This window comes from Osmerus eperlanus, chromosome 14, assembly GCF_963692335.1.
Source record: "Osmerus eperlanus chromosome 14, fOsmEpe2.1, whole genome shotgun sequence".
In the NCBI taxonomy this organism is placed as follows: domain Eukaryota; kingdom Metazoa; phylum Chordata; class Actinopteri; order Osmeriformes; family Osmeridae; genus Osmerus; species Osmerus eperlanus.
The window spans coordinates 8372856-8398005 of NC_085031.1; the positions used below are offsets into that span (position 1 = coordinate 8372856).

Sequence of the window (25150 nt, forward strand, 5' to 3'; positions counted from 1 at the left end):
CATCATTGCACAATCCATATTTCTTTACTATTTTCTCACCATCATACCGCCCTTCTTCACCCATTCTCCCTTTGATTGCTTTGCCGTGTCATTACAGCAGCTCTGCTTCGAATGTTTGTTTAAAGTAAGGCACACATACAAATGTCGAAGCTGTACCCGTCGTTCCCCCCCGACTGATCAGGGGATCTCAGCTAGAATCGAGGCCTGCCTCACAGACATCTCCGCCTGGATGACCAAGCACCACCTCCAGCTGAACCTCGCCAAAACAGAACTTCATCATCCCAGACAAACCCTCCATCTCCCACAACCTCTCAATCACCCTGGGATCTGCGACGTTGACCTTTTTATCCTCTGCCAGGAACCTCGGGGTTACCATGGATGACAAGCTCACCCTCACGGCCCACATTGCTGCAGTCTGCCAGTCGTGTAGATTCACCCTCTACAACATCCATTTCAGCATTTCACCCAGCTGATAGTCCAAGCACTGTTCCTCTCCAAGTTGGACTACTGCAACTCGCTTCTCACCGGTCTCTCAGCATGTGCAACCCGCCCTCTCCAGAGGATTCAGAACGCAGCAGCCCGCCTGGTCTTCAACCTACCCAGACGCTCCCATGTTACCCCGCTTTTCATCTCCCTCCACTGGCTACCCATCACGGCCCGCATCAGATTCAAGATCCTGGTACTGACCTTCCGAGCGGTGAACAGGACTGCACCCGCACTACATCCAGGCTCTTGTCCAGCCGTACACCCCCACCCGCCACCTACGGTCTTCTTCAAGAGTGCGCTCCCAACCCAAGCTCTTCTCCAGTCTGGCCCCCCAATGGTGGAATCATCTCCCCACCTCCATCAGAGATACTAACTGTCTCTCCACCTTCAAGAAAAGGCTAAAGACGCACTTGTTCCGGGAGTACAACGGCACTTAGGAAAGATTTGTTTCCTTATTTCCTCCAGGAACACAATTACACTTATTGAGGGACTTGTTGGTTAGTTGTAACTGATTTAACTTTCCTCCAGGTACACTCTGGGCACTTTTGAGGATCATGTTGTTTAATTGTAACTTGTTTATCTAAATGCTCTTCTGGTTCTACCCATTGGCTCTTATTTGCTTTTCACAATGTATGCGTCTTGTTTTGGCTACCCACATTGTTTTGGGGCTCTCGTTGTTTATGATCATTGACCTATGCACCTTTTGCTCTTTCTTGTAAGTCGCTTTGGATAAAAGCGTCTGCTAAATGACTAAATGTAAATGTAATGTGTCTGCTCTTTGACATGTCACAAAGAGAGTGGGAGAAGAAAGGTGAGAGTGGGAGAAGACCAGAGAAGGAAGGTCTAACTGAGGGAGACAGACACAGTCCAAGATAGCGATGTCACTCCTTTCACAGAATCTTCAAGACTAGCTTGAAGATGGTGGCTGGCTCATTGAAATGTGATCACACACATGCACACAGGGGGAGAGAAAGAGATTCAAGTGTTGTTGTCTGATAGTGAACTAAAGTGATTACCAAGTGGGGAGCATGACAGACCAGACCTCCTGCCTATCTAATCTTAATGGGATTATTGAACTGGTTGAGTCAGAACTCGAGTTGGTAGTAGTGAACAAAGACCAGGAATAGCAACTAGCCACAATACATACTACACCTTAAACAGCCAGACCGCCACAAACACTGTGATCTAATGTAGCATAGTCAACCACAAACACTTAAGCTACCTCTCTCTCTCACACACACACACGTCCCTGGTTTAGTGCTTTGTTTTCTTTTTAACTGGGGAGTGACTGTCACATGAGCTGAGGTGGAAGGTAGTATAATTTTTTTTTTGTAAAGCATGTGAGGGAGAGAGAGCGAGAGAGAGGGAGAGAGTGACTAATACGGTACACAGACTGGTACTCCTTCAGATCCAGAAGTGCAGTTCTGGCAAGCAAACAATGGACTGGAGGTGACACCACCATTACTCACACACTCACATACTGTCTATGTTTAGAAAAACGAAGCAGAATGTTCATGTAACTAATGTTACCTCAGGTATTCAGAACACACTGGCTGGGTAGTAAGATAGTTTGTTGTTATCAGTGTTCTTTGTCATTTTCTGAGGAACAGCAGATTCCTTCCCTGACCTCAGCCATATTGCAACATTGTTACAAACCTTGACATGATGCCTATCAAACACATGTCACCTTCCACACAGTCCAGCATACACACTGAACATTGCTAATGTAACAAAAAAACACACACACGTGATGTTGGAACAGACACAAGCTCTCATTACACACAATACAATCATTTACACATTCATCATTTAGTTCAGTGAAAGGTAATTAACCTGCACACAATACTTCACTGTCTTTCCTTGGCTCGATACTTGTGTGAAGTAAAACTTTAATTCATACACACAGACTGGCGGCTTGTCATTTTAAGTTTCACACTAATTTTAACAAGAAAACAATGTGCAAACTGCGTTGTAATGTGTCAGATACTATCAAACATCACTGACTTGGTAAGACAGTGTACCACGAGAGCATTGACAGTTTCCATATTGACGTCTGAAGTTAACAATCAGTACTGTAGACTAGGCAGCAACGCATCATAAGACTACACACAAACAATATGCCCTGGATGTAACGCTGAAATTACAATATGTTTTTACTGGGTTACAATGCAACCAAACAGCTTCAATTAATGTAATTTGTTTTTTATATTCTCAAAAAGTTTAGCGTTAATAGCCTATCTGGCCAGCTAGCTACTGTGGCTACAACTAGCTGGTTGCTTGCTTTGCTTGATTGATCCTGTATTCCCACTCCATGCTAGCTAGCCAGACATAGCTAACGTTACTACAGTACAGTACTGTAGTAGCTAACGTTAGTTTGCTAATATATTACAAAACTTCAACTTTTAGTACACTTACAGCTTTTGGTTCCGTCTTGACATTGAACAAGTTGAGTTTTTGGAGACGCGCTCTCATCCCATCCGCCATAAACTTTCCTAGGAGTGTAAGGAGCTACAGTTTAGGTATTCCGCCGTTGAAGGAACGGTTTAGTGAGTAGAGAAAGCCCTTTCAGTGGGAAGTTGACACCCCTTCCTCGCTCGAGCCTGGCTTTGGACAGAACAAACCGCTGTCTAAGAGGCGCGCGACTCCATGTGTCAAATCATCCAACGAGTTTGATACATTTTAGAAGCTTGACCTCAGACACATTGTGTAGGCTACATTGCATTTTAGGACACTTTATTGCAAACCATTATGAAGTTTATGATGACATTCGGATACTATATCCAGTGTCCAGTTGGTCAACCGTCATGGGAGGCAAGAGTAACGCAGGAATTTAATGTCAAAGGGTTTACATTTGAATTACTCACTCAAATTACTTAATTGAAACACAAGACAAAAAGTTCAAAGAAAAGTGATCGAAAGTATAGCTCAACTATTCAAGTGTCTGGTTTCTCCGAACAAATTTATGGATCAAAAAAGTAACATGGACATGACCCTTGAACATTAGCCTATTAACGTTAAAACGGAGCTTAAAATATATATTTTTGAATACACGGTTTAACAGCGCCACAGTGTGGCATTAAGGGATTATCTCATTCGTGTTCTCTCTCTTGCAGGAATGTTGGGAGTAAACTAATACTAAAATCCTACAATATCATCCAAAGTCTTGGCCTATTTTGAAATATAGCCTACTGTACTAAGACACGCACACAGTACTAAGCATAGTGGAACGTGTGTTTGCGCCTGCACTGTGACAGCACCAGACTAACAGGTGGCCAGGCCACAGAAAGTGAGGAAATATGGAGGGAGAGGGAGGGACAGGGAAGGAGATAAATAGATATAGAGGGAGAGTGGGTAAGTGTATGTGAGAGGAAAGAGAGAAGGGATTGACACGGTAGATAATCACAGGAAAAAGAAGACTGAGAACGCAAGTCTCTCATACGCACAAACAGAACTATGCTGGTTCACCTACAGGTTTCAGTCACTTGATACTCATTGATTCACACACCAATAGCTCTGTCTCAGGAAGTGGGCTCCATGGTAACCTAGTTCTACATCCTGTTTATGAGATAGAGAGATGTCCAGGTTTTTGAATGGTTCTTCTCCCTACATCTCTTAGATGATGTCAAACTGTGTGGCTCATTAGTATGTCAGACATGTTTGGAATGGGTGGGATGACCAGCCACAAAGATGAAGGAAAAGAAAGATGGCCACCATGTCTGATTTGACCTACCCTGAGAAGTGATTGACAGCTTAACTCTCCATCGGGTGTTGGTGTTGGTCTTGTGTGTGTGTTGGGGGTGGTTGTGTGTTAGTGTGGGGGGTTATTGTTGGGGGATGGGTTTGTATGGGAGTGTGTTGGTATGTGTGCATAGATGTTGTGTGTTTGTGTGTGTTAGTGTATGTGTGTGTTAGGGGTGAGTGTACAAATTCCTGAAATAACATGACCGGATCCCATGTCTCTCAGATACTCTCATCATAACAAATACCGATGCGGTCAGTCGCACATTCCCACACACAGACACGTACACAATGTTGTTTCTCTTTTCATCTTCTTTGTCTCTGTGTCTGTAATGTGAGATCTGCCTCCATGTGTACCCTGAGCAGCTGAGCGTGTGTATGTGTGAAGGATTCTGGCATCACAGATTAGGGTTTTTAATGTCAACCCCCCGCCCCCCGCACAGTTACCTTGGTGCAATCGCAGCTCTGGAAGACGTAGCAGGTGCAGGTGTTTGTGTCCTTCAGCATGCAGCCGAAGCTGCTGGGCTGCTGGCTGTTGTGTAGCAGCTTGGTCAGGTGGTGGGGGCGACACTCAAACAGCACGGTGTGTGTGAGGGGGTCCCATGCCTCCCGGAGCCCCGCCTCCACCATCACACACACACACTGCACCCTCGATGCTGATACACACAGACACACAGACTGATTGTGTCCTTCAGTGGTAGAAGGAACATGGTCCAGATTCCTGCTTCGGAGGTGTGTGTACCCAAAACCAGGAGCCTCAGGCCTACCCCCTCCAGCCGGAGGCCTCACAATCTCAGCTACCACCCAGGGCAGCATGGACATAGTGGTAAGAGGATGGACGGGTAGAGACCCAACTAAGGTCAGTTTATACTGGACTTCCTCCTCTTCCTGGTCCTCCTCCTCTGCCTCAGTCACAGCACCACCACCACCCCTGAGATGGTAGTCAGGGAGGGAGGGAGGGATCTGGTAAGAGCCATGGCTGCTGGGGAGAGGGTCTTTGGAACTCCTCAGGCTGAGGGCCTTGTCCCTGGGCTTCACCTCGAAGAACAGCCCCTCCATGGTTGGAGAGGATTTCCTCTTGAAAAAAGACCTGACTGGCCAAGCATAATATTACAGTTAGATTTCTAACTAGATAGTCTACAGGTTGACAGGTCACAAACAGAATGGGTTCCATGACTGTTTGTATACTAACACACACACACACACAGTAGTCAGTGGGCTTGGGGTCAAGTGGAGGTCAAGAAGTGTGTATATCAACACCTGTCTGACATTTCATTAAGGCATGATTCCATTAAGGCACACACTTGAAAGCTTGGCTATATCTCAGAAACACAAACACACCACACAGATCACTTGATTGGCAAGCAAACTTGGCCCAGTGCATGACAAGTAATACGGTAATTGCCTACTCTCATGGTCAATCAACACACACATAAATCTCCTCAGCACGATATATACATACACACACACACCCGGCCAGCAGTGAGTAAAAATAACCAGGCATGACATGTACAACTGTTGTAGTGTAGTATGCAGCCCTATAGAGCGAAAGAAAAACAACTTCCAGATGGTAGCGACATAATATGCAAACATTATGCAAAGGGTCAACTCTCAGCAGAACATAGTTGAACACAAAAATATGAACTCGCTTTAAGATATCAAATCTCTACATGTCACGTTTAACCTTGCAGTGTATCTAGATCAAGGTTGAGAACGTGATTGAAATTAAAATATGATTAGCTACAACGACACGGGGTGTGGAAGAGAACATCGTGAACCTACCTCAACATCAAGGTCCATTTGACATTAAAAAGTATGCTATTTAACACCTTAAATACGGTAGACTAAATCTGAATAGACGTAGTGTTCAAAGAAAACTGTTGATGTAAGACAGACGCTTACACCTGTCAACACATAAAACATAATTTAACTTTTAGTGGGTTACACACAATGTCGCGCTCGCACATTGGTTGGTCTTGCGGAACCATGTTCCACATTACAGCAGGTCTATTTGTGAGGTCAGTGTAATTGTCTCTAAGGGTTCCGTTACAACAGTCAACACAGCGAAACCATCACCAGAAGCTTGCAACTCGTACCTGTTATTAACGGTCGACGTACTTCCTCACAGAAACTGAGTGTGTGGGTCGGTGACAGTGCGGCTTTGCGATAAAGTAGGTCCGTAACGTATCAAACTCTGAGACACACCAGGCTGTTCCTGTTGCCCCCCGTCGTCCACTCCGGAAGCTAAGAATAGATTCGGTCTACAGAGGCCTGGCTCCCCTCTCCGACCCAACACAAGGTGCACAGGATAGATGATTAAATAGTGATCCAACTCACATCCTTATTGACTCACACGCTACACACGTGCACAAACTTGCGAAAAGAAGATAAATGCGGCAAAGGCCCGAGGATAGGTGAAACTATAGTTTGAGTTACATACTTTTTTTAATGATGCTTAAAAGGCATCTGACTATTAGACTATATAAGCATCTGGAAAGGGATTGGAAACAGGCAACAACACCACTTACCCATAATTTCCAAGTCGAAAATGTAAGAATGTTCTCAGTGCATTGGTGGCTTGGTTTATCGCGGAAAAACGTCACAATTTCTTTTTCATTCTCTAAATCGGTTCTTTGAACCATTTCCCGATAGGTGGCACTGGCGGCCTCACGTCAACTAGCCCCCATCTTTTACATTAAAATACTCAATTAAGAATAACGATGATGTCGATATACATGCATTTGGATATCTTCTTTTATTTCACATCTTAAATACTTTCACTCACTCCAGTCTTATAGAGCAATCAGTTTACATTAAAATTACATTCTCTCCATTCCACATATCATGATATACACCTGGTAATGTAAGGCTTGACAGACAGGAATGTAGGCCAGTGAACACAGTCAAAACAAATAGCAAACAAATAGCAAGCAAAGCAAAAGCTGTTAAGCGACTGTCAATCCACAAGTTAAATCCCCCAGAGAGAGCCAGACCCATCTGAGGTAGAGGTTGTCCCAGACATTGCTGGTTAGAGATCATTCACACAGAACAACTCAGAGATCCAGATGATCTTAACACAGCAGATAGAGCATCTCAAATTCATGTCAATAACTCAAGGTATTCCGTTAGAAAAGAATGAGCCAGTATTAGATAGAATCACCTTTTTACAGTCGTTAAGATTAATTGTGTACCTTGTCGAATAATGTGTGTACGTTGTCAGACTAAGGCCACTGGTCAGGAATGCTAATTACATGTATTCTCTTTAATGTTGTGTGTGTGTGTTACTCAGGCTTCGGCTGCAATTTGTTCTTCTTGGGTTGGAAGAAGTTCTCCACAATAGCTTCCACCAGTGCATCTAGCTCCTTCTTCAGCTGCTCTACATCACTGAGAGGAGAGAGAGAGAGTGAGTATGAGTGACAGAGAAGGTGTGTGTGTGTGTGTGTGTGTGTGTGTACCTGTTGCCAGGAGCAGCACAAAGCTCAGTGTAGTATTTGATCTTGGGTTCAGTTCCACTGGTTCTCAAGGTGGCCACGCCCCCATTGGAGAAGGAGAAGGTGATCATTGGACTACTGCTGGTGGGGAGAACCTAGGGGGAATAGTGGTATGGAGAGAGGTAAGGAAGACTGGTGGGAGTAGGGAGAAAGAAAAACCAACCAACGAGTGTCTGTCTGTGATGGGAGTGTGTGTGTGTCCTTACAGCCTTGTTGTCGGGCTGGTTACTGTCGTGGCCAGTGGTCAGGTCTCTCACAGCTGTGATGGCAAAAGCACCACACTCTGAGGGGTACGCCCCCTTCTTATCACCATAGTTACGCAGCCTGTCGAACAGCGCGTGGATCACTTCCTGGTCGTGGCAGATAAAGTAGGAGTTCTTAGTGATGTGGTAACCATACCTGGAGAGGAGAGGGGGGTGGGGGGGGACTTATTAGTCTGTTAGTCAGAGTTAGGGTGAGAGTGTGTGTGTTTGTGTGCCACTTACTCCTCATAGATGGAGGTGAGTTGTTTGGATAGTGTGGTGTTCTTGGTCGCCAGATATGACGTCATCTCTCCAGCGATGGCCGCTGCACTGACTCCATCTTTATCCAGGACAGCAGTACTGCACATGTAGCCTGGCACCCACACACACACACAGTTTACTGACATTTAATGATGGTAGACAAACACAGTGAACACACAGCTCTTGCCAGCAGCGCACACAAGTTAGCATGATAATCCAATTAGACACAAGGTAGACATCATCTCATTATATAGCAACGTACAACACACACATCCCTCATGTGACCTTAATACAACCCTGGTCTGTGTATCTGACAATTATGTTAACCTTACATGGAGCTTCATACACACAGCCTCTACTCTTTCCTCTCTCTAACCCCAGCCAACACTCCTCACTTGAAAAAGATGATGACATTGATGTGTGTGTGTTGTGCGTGCATGTACCTATGGCCTCCTCGAAGGCAAACAGCACAGTCTTCCCCTGGTGCAGCAGATCCCGGGCTCTGTTACCCATCCACTTAAAACCTGTCAGTGTTTCCTGTTCAGCCGAGAACACAGGAAGTGAGGTCATTAGCAAGAGAATCACATCAAGACAAATAGAGAAGGTGTGCAACCATGACAGCGTGTTTGTGGTCGGGTGGTTGTGTGTGTGTGTATGTGTGTGTCACCTCGAAGTGGAAACCCTCCTTGAGGGCAATGGCCCGCAGGATCTTGGAAGAGACAGTGCTGGCCAGCATGTAGATGTTTTTCACAGCTGTTGGGTCAGGGTTGGTCTTTTTCCAGCAGGAGAACATCCACCAGCCCAGGAGGGCCCCCAGCTCATTACCTGTAAACACACGCCACAGGCCACTAGGGGAAGACAAGAGAGGTGAAATAGAGATGGACCTGGCAGAAACGATTAACAAACCTCCTACAGACAAGAGCTCCCACCCGCCCCCACCAAGACGCACACACACACCTCTTCTGTTTCTCAGCGATAGCGAGGCGGTCTGCATCAGGGTCGTTGGCCAGAACCACAGTGGCTCCCTCTTTCTCTGCCAGGGCGAACGACAGTGTCTACAAAAGAACAAGGGCAAGCACACATACACTGTTTAGTGTTTATTACTCATTTGATATGCATATATGTGTGTGTGTGGTTGTGTGTGTATATATATATATACCAGAACTCCCTCCCCCTCCTCTGGGTTGGGGTATTTCACTGTGGGGAACTCTGGGTCCGGGTCTTTCTGCTCCTTCACTGCATACGGTGGGTGGAGATCAAAAGCCTTGAATGCTGATTGGACGAAGGCGTGGCCAACTCCGTGCACAGATGTGTGCACCATCTTCACATCAGAACTCTTGTTGATGTCCCTGTGAGGGGGTGAGACCAAGTTGAGGTGTGTGTGAGTGTGTGATTGTGTGTGTGTGTGTGCGTGTGCGTGTGCGTGGCCCCACCTGTAGTGGCAGTGTTTCTGTATGGCCTTGTAGTAGTGTGTGTTTGTGTCCTGGTAGGGGTCCTTCAGCAGGGGGCTCTTGAGAGCCAGGGTGGTGTCCCAGGACTGGGGCCAGGGCTCCAAGCTCTCCTCAATGGCCTTGGAGATGCCCTGGTCATGGGGGGGCACGATCTGGGCACCATTCTCCCAGTACACCTGGAGGGGGGGGGGGGAGGACAAAACCAGAATCAAACATTAAATTACATCATTGTAAATAGACAAATTTAGTTTCCCCCCAAAATGTATACAAATGTGATAGGCTGGTGGTAGTTACCTTGTATCCGTTGTCCTGCTTGGGATTGTGGGAGGCCGTCACCATGATGCCAGCACACAACCCCAGGTGAGACACAGTGAAGGGCTGGAGAGAGGGAGGGAGAGGAGCAGAGGGGGGAGGGGAGGGGAAAGGAGGGGGAGAACGTAAACAGTTTAACACCCCATAGTTCAAGGTCTGAGGACAACCCCTCATCTACACAGACAGCCATGTAAACAGACTGGTATCCACAGAGACAGAAATATTAGGACAGAGAAGAAGTGAAATATATGAGATTTTAGAATGCTATTGACACTGTCAGCAGAACATTAAAGCTGATATCTATTTCAATGTGAGCCAGGCTAATAGTCAATACCCTCTCTGGAAAGAGCACGCTTTATTTATAGATAACCCTGTGTGTAATGTGAGAGATTTATATCATGTGGATGTGCGTTCGAAAGTTCTGGTCTTTTAAGAGAAGGTGGCTGTGTGTCCATGTGATGTGTGCATGAGCAAGGCATGCCCTAACTGTGATTGGCTGTCAGGTATTGGTGAGAACCATAGATGGGCTGCCATCCAAGAGCAATGGTTTTGTTTGAGAGAAAGGGAAAAAGAAAGAGAGTGCGTGTCTGTGTGCTTTTTAGGAGGTCACAACAGGTCACTGTTGACATACTGTTCATTCATGACGAACAGAAAAGTTTGACAGTATGATCTCAGCACATCACGGTTGTTAAATCAGTCCTCCTAATGTTCGAATGTCTATCGAATATTTGTGAAGACCATGGGTGTACATGAATGGGTGTGTACAAAGTCTATAACATACGTATCAGAGTCAACATGCAGCTGAAACCTTAAACTATACCCTACTTAAACACACTGGATGTGTGCGTGTCTGTGTAAGGATTGGAGGTTGCCCACCTCCTTCTGTCTACCTCAGTGTCTGAGTCTCTCTGTCACTCCCTCTCCCAGCACACTGCCAGAACCAGCCTCCAGAGAGAGTGAGAGAGTCGGCGAGTGGTGAAGGGTGTGTGTGTGTGTGGAGTAGTTTCCCTTGTGAGGGGCTAATGAGAGTGTGTGAGTGTGCGCGGGGAGGTCCTGGCGCACCACAAAGGGGGTGGGCGTGATGTCGGAGAAGAGGTGGACGGGCACGCCCCGGCTGGTGAAGACGGCCGCAGCCAGCCTGGCAAAACGCTTGCTGCTGCCACCGCTGACAGGGTGGGCACGGGCATCGTAGCCTATGACCACACCGCGTTCCGGCAGGTCCCCAAAGCATTGCTCCAAGTAACTACAAAACCCCTGTAGAGAGATGAGGAGGGAACGAGGAAGGGATGGATGGAAGGAGAGGGGAGAGAGAGATAGAGACAGACGGGTGGAATGAGAGAGATAAATGGAGATCACTCAGCGGGGTCTAAATAGCACACTCTGACTACAGGAAATGTCTCCCAATGGGGTAACTGACTGCCTGTTTGGGCATTCTACCTGTGTGGTCTGGATGATGGTGAGGTCATTCATGCAGGCGGTGCCAGGGCCCATGGCGGCCCGGAGACCTGCGGTGCCAAACTCCATCCTGGAGGAGAAGCATTTTTTGAGCTCCTGCAGAGCCCCCTCCTTTACCAGCTCCCGGACCTGAGCTACCGTCAGGGGATTCTGGGACACACGTGGTGAAGGCAGTCATGATCACAGTGTTCACAGTGACTGTAAGAAAGTCATCACTACCATAACTTATTCCGTGTGACGCTTAACTACCCACACCAAGCCTCCTGTCTCACTCCAAAGACAATACTCACCGAGACGGTTAGCTATGTGGGCTAGCCTCCTTACGAGGTTATCTAAAAGGGGCGTAATTAATTAGATTTTCTTTACTAATTCCGCTTGATTGGTGGCGTCCCATTCCCTTTTAGTGACGAGAATTGCTTTCCATGCTTCTGTCAAATGGATGCACGTTACTCTGATTAAGAGAAATCCTTCCATGCCTATCCACCATGTGGATTTAGATGATTTTTTCCTAAATTACATGGGTCTCGAGACAGATTTGGGGAGTCTTGCATGTATGTTTTAAGCTATACTGAATCAATAACTCAGAAGAGGTTGTAGTATCGCCAGGGTTGTAATCACTGGCACCCGGTGCTGAATGTCAAAAAAAAATCATGGGCATATTTCGGTGAGCTACAATGTAGAACTGTACACGTTTGAATGATTTAAAATCCGTTGTGCATTCAAAATATTATGACTGTCTTTGGACTTTACATTCACACCATGTTGTGTCTGAAGTTCAAATACAGTCCAGTGGTCTGAATTGTTTCTCAACCGAGAACTTCAGTTGACATAACAGTAGTCTGTGATTAGTAGACCTAGCACTACGTGTGCTTTCCAATTATTTTGCAGGCATGAATTGGGCTTAATTCATAAAACGTGCCATTTTATTCGCCAATTTACGCACTAGTATAACAAACGTGACAGATCCACTGACATTTTATGTAGCTAGCTAGCTAGGTTAGCTACTCACCTTGTCATATTCCAACCACTGCTTGATAGCGTGATCCAACTTGATGTCACCGGTGGTAGATAAACCGTTCTCCATATTTTCCCTTTAATCTTGGCAGTAGCACCAAATAAATTGTAACCTGCCTTGAATTCTGGATACAGTAGCAAAGAACCTTTAAACCGAGTGCTGGATTCGCTTCCTATATGTAGAGGGCGGGGTTTACTTAAGGCGCGTCACGAGAGCCGTCGTACGTGCATAACGTAATTGATGATCATCAAAACACCAAGATTCATTCGAACATACTGACACCAAAGAATCGATAAAATAAACACGTCAAAACAATGAACTTTAATTGATGGATAATGTGGAACAGACTCGTCCCGAACAGACTTGAAGCATTTATCAAATTATTTTAATTGAATCTTGAAAGATGACATGCCGATTCAGTTGTTCATGCAACTGCAAATGGAGTACCACCATGTTATAGGACACAGCTTGGCCTAGATTCAGGGAATGTTCTGTTTGACACAAAAGTAAAGTCACTGTAATCACCTGGGTCAAACGCATTTCTTAAAATAATTGAGGAGCACTTGATACAGGCCCAAAAATGTAGTGTATCAAATTCACTTAAGGTTCTCAATAGTATTTGATCCAGGTCTGATAATACAGTAAGGCCATTATCTTCCAAGCTGTCCTCAATGAGTGAGAGGCAAAAGTTAACAGTCAGCATAAAGCACATTATAAATATGTAATACCACTCAATAAGTAGTTAAAAATGAGCGTCATACATAGATCACGTTTTTTTTATGTCTCGTCTCATTGGGCCATAATTACTACAACAACTCAACATCATATTCAGGCCTTTCAATCCAAACTTTAAATTAAAAGCAAAGTTGGAGAATTTTCTGACCATAACCCATAACTGACTGAAAATGAATGTATCTGTGTTGACTTGACTGAGGTTGACAAAACCCAACCCCGATCTAGTCTGAGATTACTGTTATATTGGATTGTGGCAGGAGCAATGAGGACATAGGTGTAGTTCCTTCTGTGTCCACCTGGTGGAGATGTAAGGCCTAGTGTGACACTGGGTGTAAGGGTCCTTCTGATTTCAAACTCGCACACACGCACGCACACCCTTCAGGAGACAGCCCTTCTTCAGTCACTATCCCTATAAACTCTTGCGTTTCTTTTGTTTAATGATGAACAGGTTTTCGTCTGTGGGGTACATCTCATTGGCGGCCATGTTAGCTGCCTTCCTGTCCCTTCCTCTCGCTCTAATCTTCTTATTCTTCACTGCGCTGGTCTTCCCTTTCCCAAAAAGTCTTTCTGGGGGGTGGAGCCCAGGCTGGGGGGGTCTTGAGGAAGACGGGGTGGTGTCGAAAAACACAGGGGGGATTTCAGGAACCATACCATCCTTCTTCTTCTTCTTCTTTTTCTTCTTTTTCTTCTTCTGGTCTCCACCTCGAGGGAAGTCCTGAGCCTCATCCACCATCAACGTGGCTGGTTTCTTAACTACAGAACTGGTTTTGGGGGTGTTCAGATGTTTGGGAATTTTTTGTTTTGAATGTTGCTGCTGTTTGTTGGCCATCTTGGTTTTGGGCATCCATGTTTTGGCCTGCCCTGGCTTGCTGTGCCCGGGAGCAGGTATGGGTTTCTGGTTATGGATGAGATTAGGGATGCGCACTGGTTTGTGGTTCTGGTAAGGGGTGTGGCTGCGTTTAGGGCAGTGGTTGGCTGAGTTTTTCTGTTTTTTCTTGGGCGGTCCGTCTGGTGTGTGTGGAGTCTGGAGCTCTGAAGGAAACAGGCCAGCCTCTATCAGCTCTGTTACAGAGAGAGAAGGAGAGGGAGAGAGAGATGGTGAGGGAAATAGAAAGCGAGGAGAGGGAGAGAGAAATGGGTGAGAGAGTTTGGGGGGGAGGAGGGGAAGGGAAAGCAAGAAAGAAAATTTAGACTGCATTCCACACCTATCTGTGTGTGCATGCATACCGAGTTGTGTGCACGTGCGCGACATACCTTGGACCCTCTGCTGTATTCGGTAGTCTCTGCGATTGAAATCCCCTTTGATGTCATAGTAGTTAATGTAGGGGGTGCTGGGATATGTTCCGTTAAACATTCTCCTCTGAGAACAGTCCTGACACAAACACACACACACATTCACAGTAAGTAACATATAAAGTAGCTTCAATGTAAGACTACAGCAGCCCACGGTAGTACATTTCCATTTTGTAGAGGCGGTACTCACATGGCCAAAGTGGCCTTTCCTGGAACAGTTGTAGCAGTAGGGAGGAGTTCTGCCATTATCCGGAGACTGCAGCTGCTTTGGAGGACCTGCCTGGATCTGGAGTGAGGGAGACAGGTTGAGAAGGAGGAAGGGAGGGAAGGAAGCAAGGAGGGAGTATGTTTTAGAAGGGGTTTATTCAGCAGTTCATCCACCTCGTCCACCTCGTCCACACAGCAGTTTACTGGTTCATTTTTGATGTACGTTTATTATTGATCTACCATTGTGTATTCCATATGAGTGTGTGAGTGAGTGTGTGCGAATGTGTTTGTGGATGAATATGGAGGTGATAAGAGACAGATTATGCTAGGTATAGTTAGGGACCCGTAATGACCCTGTATATTATAGTGTGTGTGTGTATGTGTGTGTGTGTGTGTGTGTGTGTGCGTGTGTGCATTGAACCGAAGGTCCCATGCCCTGTGGACCACTGTTCTGAAAGCCTTCCGCGCTTGACTGCTTACAGCAAATATATACTGATAAAGAGGGAGAGAGAGAGAGAGAGAGAGAGAGAGAGAGAGAGAGACTAGCACAGTGCGTTTACTGCTACGAACACACACTGACAGCCGGGCTGATGGACAGGCAGACAGACAGATGTACAGACAGATGAATAGGGAGGCAAGCAGACAGACTGACAGAGAGACAGACAGGCAGGCAGACAGACAAGCAATCAGACACACAGACAGGCAGAGACAGGCAGGCAGGCTGGCAGACATGATTAACCCCCCCCCCTCTCCCCCCCATCCATCTCTTTCTCTCTTTCTCATTACCCCTCCATCTATACCAGATTTCACGATTACAAATAATTTCCTTCTCATGTCCTTTCTTAAACATAGCTTAGCTCACCTCTCCTCCCTCTTTCCCCCTCTCCCTGGTTCCTACCTACACCCCCTCCCTTTCGGCGCGTCCGCCTCACCCTCACCCCTCCACCCCCTCCCCTCTTTTTTCCGCTTGAGTAGTTTTGCGGCAGAAAGGATGAATGCTATTAGGGTGTTTCGTCATTATCAGGTCAGACCGGCCGCTTGGCCCATCTCCATCACAAAGGCCAGGAGATCACAGACCCCTCACACCCACACAGGAACACACACACAAACACACACACCCTCAGGAGATCACAGTCCCTGTTTAAACCCCCCCAACCTACATGCCCCCCCCATTCATGCGTCATGTAAATTGGCTGTAGGTTTCTGTCTCTCATTCTCTCTCTCATCCCCCCCCCCTGTCTCTTTGACCTTGGACACCTCATCTTTGAGTTGTGATCCAGTAGCAGAAATGTGCGATAGGAAGAAAGTTAATTAAATTTTGTTCCTTTTCTTCCATCCACCTGTTATATCTACCTACAGTCTGGGTTGGTGGGTGTGTATTGATGAGAAAGAAAGTGTGTGTGTTTATGAGAATGTGTGTGCCTTTGTGTGTGTGTGGAATGAGAAAACAGTGTGAGTGTGTGTTGAGGAGAGAGAAAGTGTATGTGTGGGCGTGTGTGTCGCAGACAATATTAATGAACGGGATAAACCTCCTTCATCCCCTCATTCTCTCGTTCTCACTCGTTGCTTATCACAAACATCAGACTAGCTAACGGACATGGACAAGGGATGGGCATGGGGCAGGGTGGAGGGCAGGGTGGAGGGCAGGGTGGAGGGCAGGGTGGAGGGCAGCGTGGAGGGCAGGGCGGAGGGCAGCGTGGAGGGCAGGGTGGAGGGCAGCGTGGAGGGCAGGGCGGAGGGCAGCGTGGAGGGCAGGGTGGAGGGCAGGGTGGAGGGCAGGGTGGAGGGCAGGGCGGAGGGCAGGGCGGAGGGCAGGGCGGAGGGCAGGGTGGAGGGCAGGGTGGAGGGCAGAGTGGAGGGCAGGGCGGAGGGCAGGGTGGAGGGCAGGGCGGAGGGCAGCGTGGAGGGCAGGGTGGAGGGCAGAGTGGAGGGCAGGGTGGAGGGCAGAGTGGAGGGCAGGGCGGAGGGCAGGGCGGAGGGCAGCGTGGAGGGCAGCGTGGAGGGCAGAGTGGAGGGCAGGGTGGAGGGCAGGGTGGAGGGCAGAGTGGAGGTCAGGGTGGAGGCAATAGAGGGTCTGAATGAACCCTCAGGCAGGGTTTAGTCCCAATTAAGAGCAGGGTGGAGGCAGGCAAGGTAAAGGCATGGTGGCGGCAGGGTGGCTCTTTATAATGAAGTTATGCCCCGACAGAGTAGTGCATATTAGAGTACTCAAATTCAAACCTCAAGAGTGATCTACAAAGATAGTTGGTTTACATTGTAACAATTGAACACCACTGCAAATGAAAGGAAAAAGTGGTAGGAGAAGGTAGTAGGTTGAGGCAGTGAGAGGAGTCTGGTAATGGTAGCGGACAGACACAACAGCAGACGGCCAGAGAAAAGGGATGCTTGGTGTAAGTGTGTATGGAGGGGCTGGGGTTGGGGGGTGGTCCTAAGGGCTTGTCTGTATGGACACAGGCAACCAGCCATCCGTAAATTCACACACACACCAACTTTCCCACATGCAAGGATTCTAAACAACACACACACACCCTCTCTCTCTCTCCCTCTCCCTCTCCCTCTCTCCCTCTAAGCCCGGCTCTCCTCTGCTCCTTGCCTTGGCTGGTGGCAAAGCCGTGCTAATCCTCAGGCCCACACAAAGCTCACACTGTTACAGACTTCAATCTGTGGACCCCCCCCGCACGCACGCACGCACACACTCTCTCTCTCTCTCTCTCTCACTCACTCTTTCTCTCTGTCTCTCTCTCTCTCATACACACACAAAAACACACGCACACACAGCAACCAAACCCAAGCTGAGATCTGAACAGTAAAGGGTGGGCAGCGTTTTGCAGGCGCTGGTGGAAGGTTGGGGAGAGGGTTGGAGACGACGTGGAGAGTTAGTGAAGAGTATTAGTGAAGAGGATTTGGGATTTCAGTGGAGAGATAGTGGAGAGAGTTAGTAGAGAAGATTGGAGACAGCAGTGGAGAATTAGAGAAGGGGATTGGAGACGTTATGAGGAGTTAGTCGAGAGTGGTGGAGGGTTAGTGGAGGTTCACAGGACAGTGAGTGGAGAGTTTGAGAAGGGTAAACAGAGTTGGTGGAGAGGACTGGAGACACTCTGGACCCCCTCCAGATACTTATATCAAAACAGATACATCACACGTGTGTGTGTGTGTGTGTGTGTGTGTGTGTGTGTGTGTGTGTGTGTGTGTGTGCGTGCGTGCATCCTACTGGATGTTTCTGGGTCATGCCAATATAGCAGCTCTTCCACCTGGCTTCATCTTAACATGCAGAGTGCCTGTGCGTGTGTATGCAGTGGGTGGGGAGGGGGGGGCATATTACCAGATGTGATTCCTGTCCCCCTTTGTGTCTGCCAGTTCACAAAGCCTCCGACCCTGAGACCTAAGCCCTAACCCCCCCGCACCCCCCCCCCCCCGCACCCCCGACCCCCCACCATCACACACACACGCAGTGTAATTCCCCTAGGCGCCTGCTATCTCCTCCCGTCAGTCAGTCAATCAGACTGAAAACAATCAGTTAGAGCCCCTATTTCACGAGAGAGAGGGACAGAACGAGAGAGGAGGAGTGACTAAAGGAGGTAGAGTGGTAAGCAGAGGGTGAGAGGGAGAGAGAGAGAGAGAGAGGAGGGGTGGTGGAGGGAGGATGGGGGAGAGGAAGAGGGGGAGAGAAAAGGATGCATTACCTTTAGTCGTCAGTAATAGAGATAATGACAATGTGATGTCATGGGTTGCCATGTCTGGGGAAAAAAAACTCTCAGGGCAGTGCTGCTAATGTGGTCAGAGTGTGGAGGATGGAACATGGGATGCAAACCAATCTACTTAAATCTACCTCATTCGCTATGCCTATTGTATGACTGAAAATCTGTAGTTTCTACCGAGACCAGCCGAGTGTGGAGCAGGTAGTGTTTGGTGACAGACACACATGTGCGCGCGCACGCACACACACACACACGATCAGACAGTCTCTGGATAAAGACCAATATCTTAAACCAAGTCTCTCTCTTGCCAGCCTAAAACACACACATACCCTCACACACACAGACACAGTTTCCAGGCTGCCTACATTACACGGTGATGACACAGCTATCCACACTCCTTAAAAAGAGCTGAAGGGCTTCTATACAACCTCCATTTGAATGGACCTTATTGTAGAAGGAGGGAGCTGGAGAGAGGAGGCTAGGGGACAAAGACCGAGTGAGGAAGGAAGGAAGGTCCATTTTCTGACCAACATTCTAGGTCAGCAGAAAGCAAAGAATGAAGGAGAGAGAGTGAGCACACACTCATCCAGTTCCACGACCTCACAGACCCACACACAGGCACAGATACAGACACAACACTCATCCACTTCTTCCACCACATACTCACGTGATTTCCCTCACACACATTCCCACACAGATTATTACTGTCCCAGCTAAATCCAGTCCAGTAACACAAGGGTTAATCTCACTGTCGTGCTCCCTATGACCACAAGGGGGCATTCCAACCCCACCATCAGCGTAGACACCCTCAGAGCCACACACACACACGTTTCCTATGGGAAGAAGGACACAGTGATAACACCTCTAGGATTGCTCAAAACACAGATGCGCGCGCACACACACCAATCAATAAAACACAGGAGTCATCTCTATTATCTTAAGAGCCAATCAGTGCTCACACTGATATACCTCCATCACATGTCTGCTTCTTTCCTTCTGTGTCACTCTGAGAAACAGTGATGGAGAAAGACAGAGGAACAGTCAGTCTCTCACATTCACCTTTTTGCCCCCCCCCCCCTCCCCCTTCACAGTGCAGATAGAGAGTGTCATGTCAGTCAACATAACTGGGGTGGAGCCATCCTGCTGTGCGGGATGCAGTTTCCTTACACACCAGAGAGGGCAGTGTGGTCGCTGGACTTCGCACAGGGACTAAAATAATATGTGTGTGTGCATGTGCTTGATCTTTACACAAATTAATTCTGCCAGTATACAGAAAGCAGATCATTAAACTTCCAGCATATTCTCTCTCTCTCTCTCGCTCTCTCGCTCTCTCTCTCGCTCTCTCTCTCTCAGCTTTCCTTACTTCCCTATCCTCTTCCCTTTCATCTCTCCTTCTCTCTTGACCTTTCTCCTCTCCTCACCCTTTCCCTCCCTCTCTCTCCCCTTCTCTCAACACCTCCCCTCTCTCCTATGCCCTTCCCTCTCTCCTCTCCTTCTCCCTTCCCTCTCCCCATAGCTCTTCCTTCAATCACTATGCTGATCTTCAAAAATGATGGAGTGAGAGAGAAAGAGAGATGGATGAAGAGAGACAAAGACAGGGAGAGAGACAGAGAGGTAGAGAGAGACAGAGAGAGACAGACAGTGGGACAGAGAGAGAGAGATGAGAAAGGGAGAGTATTCGAGCACTGATATTGTAAGGGTTATCAATAAAAACAAGTTGGCTGTTTAACAGCATATATCTACTGTATCGTGTGTGTGTGTGTGTGTGTGTGTGTGTGTGCGTTTGCGTGTCTTCGGTTGTAACTGCCATGATGTGTGTCGGTATCTTACTCTCTTAGTGAATCCCTCCGGGCTTTGTGGTCTATACTGAGCGGTCTGGACGAGTTTGTTTGTTAGTGAAGGGCCAGGTGCAGGAAACACACACACACACAGGGATAAAGCAGGGGAGAGGTCTGACAGAATGCCTTTTCACACCTGGCTGAGCCCAGCGGAAGGTGACAGAGTCACATCTCCTCAAGCGAACACACACTCACACACACACACATGATAGGGGTTCTTCTGTTTAAAACAGCCTCATTTTATTCATGATACTGCTTATGACCCTGAACTCCCCTGTGTGTGTGTGTGTGCGCGTGCGTGCACGCTTGCATTTCCCCTAAACCCCTCACCACTTTGGGTTGGTAACGACCTTCTGTTCCCTGTGCTTAAATACCTTAAATACTTCAATTAGACCTGGGTCACAATCCACCACCCCTTAAACTACTATAACAAACACTCAAACACCCACCCATCCAATCACACACACACACACACACACACACACACACACACACAGAAATAGGAGGCCTTGACCCACTTTCGTAAATACACACACCTAGGGAAGACACTGGAAATGCAGCAGACTATCTTCACAGGCTCTTTCATTCATTTAGTTTCCAATGTTCATTTCTCTAAGGAAGACTCTCCAATCACTTACAGTTCAGAGTTCTGATATGAACATCAATGAGCTCTCTCTCTCTCCCTCTCCAAGTTCGCTCCATGTCCCCTCTTCTCCCTCTCCATCCCCTCCCTCCCTCCTTCTCCTTCCCTTCTCTCCACCCCTCTCACCCCCTCCTCCTCTCTCCCGCTGTGTAAGTCAGGCCTTAACGATGCTGCCTTTCCATTAGACAGTCTCTGCTAATTAATCTCCACAGAGAAGAGTGACAGACAGACCTCCCTCCACTACACCCACTCACGGCACACACACACACACGGTGTGCGCACACACACGGTGCACCCCCCCCCCTCCCCGTCGTCCTGTCCCGTGTGCTGCTGGCAGGCCATTTCATGGTTTATCACGTCTTTTAATTGACAAACAAGCTGCTCTTTTCTTTTAGGGTGAGGTCTATATCACTCGCTCACTCACACACACACACACACACACACGAGAGAGAAGTTATTTCAGCAGATGTTGGGCGTGCGCGCACAGAAACACACACCTCCCTTAGCAACTGCTGTCAGCCCCATGACAGGCGGCCCATGTGACTGTCATACACCTTTCTGCTCTCTGACACACACACACACACACACCTTCAGGGACATAAAGCCTCAATGGTTTCGCCAATTATACTCTCCCCGTCTTTATACAAACAAGCAGTAAACAGACACACCCTTACCGTGATGTGGTACTGTCGCCAAATTTCTGGGCAGGCCTGTCGAGGGAAAAGTAAAAAGCTCCGTTAGAGAAATGAAGGAAACACACACACGCAGGCACAAGATAAACATGTGAAAACCGTGTGTGTGGGTAATTGTCTAGCAGAGTAAGAATGTGGAGGAACCCATTAGGTGACGCTGAGAGAGAAGATGAACTGACCCTTATCAGAGATGGAGAGTGAGAGGGGGGCAGAGACACAGAGAGGGAGGGAGAGGGAAAGAATGAAGAGGGGAAGAGAGACAGTGGGGGAGAGAGAGGTGGGCAGATGGACAGAGGGTCAGAGAGAGATGGAGGAAGGAAAGAACACGGCAAGAGGATTTGAGAAGCGCGGATCCTTTTCCTTCCACCACTTCATCTCTCCCTCCTTCCCTACCTCCTCAACTCTCCCTCCTGCTCTCTCTCTCTCTCTCTCTCTCTCTCTCTCTCTCTCCGAGTGCCCCCACACAACCTCCATGGGTTGGGGGGGGGGGATAGAACATCCCTGTGGGAAGTCTGTTGCAACTCCAACATGAGCCACGGGCTACGTGGTTACACACCAACTGAGAGAGAGACAGAGACAGGCCGACAGTCAGACAGACAGATTCGGGCTAGGAGCCAACGAATAAAGGGAGGGAATAATTAAGAGAGGAAGGGAGGGAGACAGAGGCAGAGAGAGGGAGGGAGGCAGAGAGAGGGAGGGAGGCAGAGAGAGGGAGGGAGGCAGAGTGAGAGGCGGAGGGAAACGGGGAGGAATCGAAGGAGAGAGGGGCAGAGGTACAGCGGGAGGGAGAGGAGGCTTTTACTTGAGGATAAACACTTGGAGTCTTTTTAACCATGCTGCCCCCCCCCTCTCACTCCTCCTTTACTATGCATCTTCCTCCCTGCCTCACTCATTCATTCCCCTCTTCTATTTCCCCTCCCTCCAGACCAGGGTAGAGGGTTGTTGTCGGGGGCGACAGGCGAGGCGCTCCGTCAACCGTCTGTCTTTAATGAGAGACAGAGAAACCCGGGGGAGCAGTCCTTGCCACAGACACACACGCACACACACACGTGCACAAACACACACACACAAACAGACACACACACAGACATAGTTCACATTGTTCACAGTTTAGAAAAAATCATTTGGTTTGAACTAAGAGAGAAAAAGGCAAGAGAGAGAGAAAGGGAGTGAGTGAGAGGGCCAGATAAAGGGAGAGAGAAAGGCAGGGGCTGAAGAAAGAGAGGGAAAAGAGAAAGAGATATGTATATATATATATATATGAGTGTATGACATACATTCCACACAGCAACATCAGTGTAAATGTGCATAATCAACATTGCGGTGAGATAATTGTCATTGACGGTCATTAGATTTACCCTTTACACATACACACACACACACACACACGCATTCAAACACGCACACACACACACACGTATTCAAATACACGCACACACACGCTGGAAGATGCAGCATGGCAGACATAACTAAGCTGTAATTGATGAACTATCAATTAAGATAAACAGCAGCGTGGTCTAACCCTGGGTCACCCATCAAGTGAAGGAGGGGGTCATACATGTGTGTGTGTGTGTGCGTGCGCATGTGTGTGTGTCATGTGTACTCACGTCCTGGAAGTGCCCAGTCATCCCACAGCGATGGCAGTGCTTGTGCCAGTAGCTGTGCTCCAGGCAGGCCTGGTACAGGTGGCCTGGGAGCCCACAGTTCAGACAGTGCCTGCTGGGGCACACCCTCATGAGGTGGCCTGGCTGCCCGCACAGTGCACAGCATGGCACCTTCTGTGTACACACACACACACCCACACACACACACACACACACACACACAGCAAGGACAAAAAAGGCAAACATCCAAATTAAACTCAATATTCTTTGTTTTATGTTGAGGATATTGCTATATGTGTGTGTGTGTGTGTGTGTGTGTGTGTGTGGTGTGTCTACCCTGGGTTCCGAACAGCTCTTGGACAGATGTCCAGTCTTGTTGCAGTTGATGCAGGTGACATTCTTATCTGTGTAGTACCTGGAAGACACCCGGCGGAATGGCTGATTCTTCTCTCGGTTAGAGATCTGGGCCTGGGACACACACAGAGCATAGTGTTATATATAACATGTCATATATTTACACATATGATTGCTATTCTTGTGGCAAATAGCAATCCATTTCCAGTAAAATTCAGTTCCATTAAAAGCCCTAACCCTTATCCTTACCCTAACCTTAACCCAAAAAGCCTGACCTTAATCCTAAACCTAGCCAATGCTCCTAACCCTAAAACTATCCCTGACTCCAAACCCCAATCCTTAATGGAACCCTAACCTTAACACTCATTCTAACCCTAACCCCCTAAATCCCCTAGAAAAAGAACCAAGTGTGTGTGTGTGTGTGTGAACCAAGAATATGTTAAACCTTTCCCTGTTTTACTATGCTTAAGGGGACTTCTGGACCCAACAAGAATATCTAGTCCAAAGAACATAGTGTTAGCATAGTGCTACACACACTTACGCACAAACGGAATAGGTATACACAGACGTGCATGCAGAGCATACTGTTACACACATAGCAAAGTGTTACACACATACACACAGAACATAGTGTGACACAGAAACATCCATAAACATGCCTTAAAGTAGCTTACCTCTCTATCCTTGCCTGACACCACCCAGACTCCACCTACATCACCAATGTCACCTAGGAAAGGACGAAACGAACATTTATGACTTAACATGAAATCCTCATTACCGTGACATGATCATACTATATTATATAGTACAATAAGGACAATTTAATACATTACATACATTAAATGATATCTAATCATTCATGCAAATGAATGATTAGTTGCACCCACACACAAACACGCACACACCTAGTTCACACACCCCCTTGATGAGCTGGGTGACTGTGTTTATCCTTTGGACAAACACACACAGCTAGCCTTGAGCCATGTTCAAACATCACCCTCACCCTCTCTTCTCTCCTTCCTACTTCTCTCTATCCTTTCACTCTGTCCTCCTCTGCCTCGCTCCGTCTCGTTACAGTCGAGGTTTTCTTGTTTAAACTGATGCTCCACAAGTCCCAAACAGGCCTGTGTGTGTGTGCGTGTGTGTGTGTGTGTGTGTGTGTGTGTGTGTGTGTGTGCGTGTGTGTCTGCGAAAGTCATTCCCAAAGCATCTCCCGGTGGGATTCACCAAATAAAGAGCAGGAAGCTTTTCCTTTAATCTGAGGACAGACACACACACACACGCACACACAGGATAAAGGCCAAACCTCTGTGTCAAAGCTGAGTCACACACATTGGGAGAGGAACTGGCTGCCTGCCTACACACAAACAAGTGTATCTATAACATGGGAGTGTGTCTGTCAGTGTGTGTGTGTGTGTGTGTGTCTGTCAGTGTGTGTGTGTGTGTGTGTGTGTGTGTGTGTGTGTGTCTGTCAGTGTGTGTGTGTGTGTGTGTGTGTGTGCGCTGGGAGTTGGTAACATTAAAACATCCCGCTGTCAACAGGGGAAAACCACCAGGACGGAAAGGAGGAGCAGAGGAGAAAGGGACGGATAGCGACAGATGCTATCTGTTTGTCTCATAGGTACCCTAATTAAT

General features: G+C 47.6%; 3 protein-coding genes across 7 annotated transcripts in view; all 3 read right to left on the reverse strand.

Annotated features, from left to right (window-relative positions):
• Positions 1 to 6517, reverse strand: part of tbc1d1 (TBC1 (tre-2/USP6, BUB2, cdc16) domain family, member 1) — a 28406-nt gene extending 21889 nt beyond the window's left edge. The window contains 2 exon segments of the mRNA XM_062478772.1: positions 4672 to 5318; positions 6321 to 6517. Coding sequence (XP_062334756.1) covers positions 4672 to 5283 — 612 coding nt within the window. The 5' untranslated portion in view covers positions 5284 to 5318; positions 6321 to 6517.
• A 443-nt stretch (positions 6518 to 6960) lies between these two features.
• pgm2 (phosphoglucomutase 2) lies at positions 6961 to 12630 on the reverse strand. Its single transcript, XM_062478286.1, has 13 exons — positions 12446 to 12630; positions 11419 to 11586; positions 11044 to 11235; positions 9964 to 10047; positions 9652 to 9845; positions 9378 to 9567; positions 9176 to 9273; positions 8886 to 9066; positions 8662 to 8755; positions 8201 to 8330; positions 7922 to 8114; positions 7680 to 7810; positions 6961 to 7608 (listed from the first exon to the last, which is right to left on the reverse strand). Exons 1-13 carry the CDS (start codon positions 12518 to 12520, stop codon positions 7506 to 7508), a joined length of 1833 nt encoding a protein of 610 aa, XP_062334270.1. The 5' UTR covers positions 12521 to 12630; the 3' UTR covers positions 6961 to 7505.
• A 121-nt stretch (positions 12631 to 12751) lies between these two features.
• Positions 12752 to 25150, reverse strand: part of zcchc7 (zinc finger, CCHC domain containing 7) — a 28662-nt gene continuing 16263 nt past the window's right edge. For all 5 annotated transcript variants that reach the window (XM_062478766.1, XM_062478771.1, XM_062478770.1 and 2 more), the window contains exons 4-10: positions 24190 to 24242; positions 23498 to 23629; positions 23165 to 23335; positions 21540 to 21575; positions 14670 to 14765; positions 14441 to 14558; positions 12752 to 14248 (exon numbers count right to left, since the gene is read on the reverse strand). In XM_062478766.1, the coding sequence (XP_062334750.1) occupies positions 13596 to 14248; positions 14441 to 14558; positions 14670 to 14765; positions 21540 to 21575; positions 23165 to 23335; positions 23498 to 23629; positions 24190 to 24242 (1259 nt within the window). In that variant the 3' untranslated portion in view covers positions 12752 to 13595. The remainder of the gene's footprint in view (positions 14249 to 14440; positions 14559 to 14669; positions 14766 to 21539; positions 21576 to 23164; positions 23336 to 23497; positions 23630 to 24189; positions 24243 to 25150) is intronic.

Bases quoted from the DNA above. Each gene is read 5' to 3' on its own strand.
- pgm2 (XM_062478286.1), bottom strand. From the start codon at position 12,520: ATGGAGAACGGTTTATCTACCACCGGTGACATCAAGTTGGATCACGCT. The intron at 9,846-9,963 runs GTAACTACCACC...CCCCCCCTCCAG, and splicing joins AGCAGGACAACGGATACAAG to GTGTACTGGGAGAATGGTGC. The intron at 8,756-8,885 runs GTGACACACACA...TCGGCTGAACAG, and splicing joins AGGAGGGTTTCCACTTCGAG to GAAACACTGACAGGTTTTAA.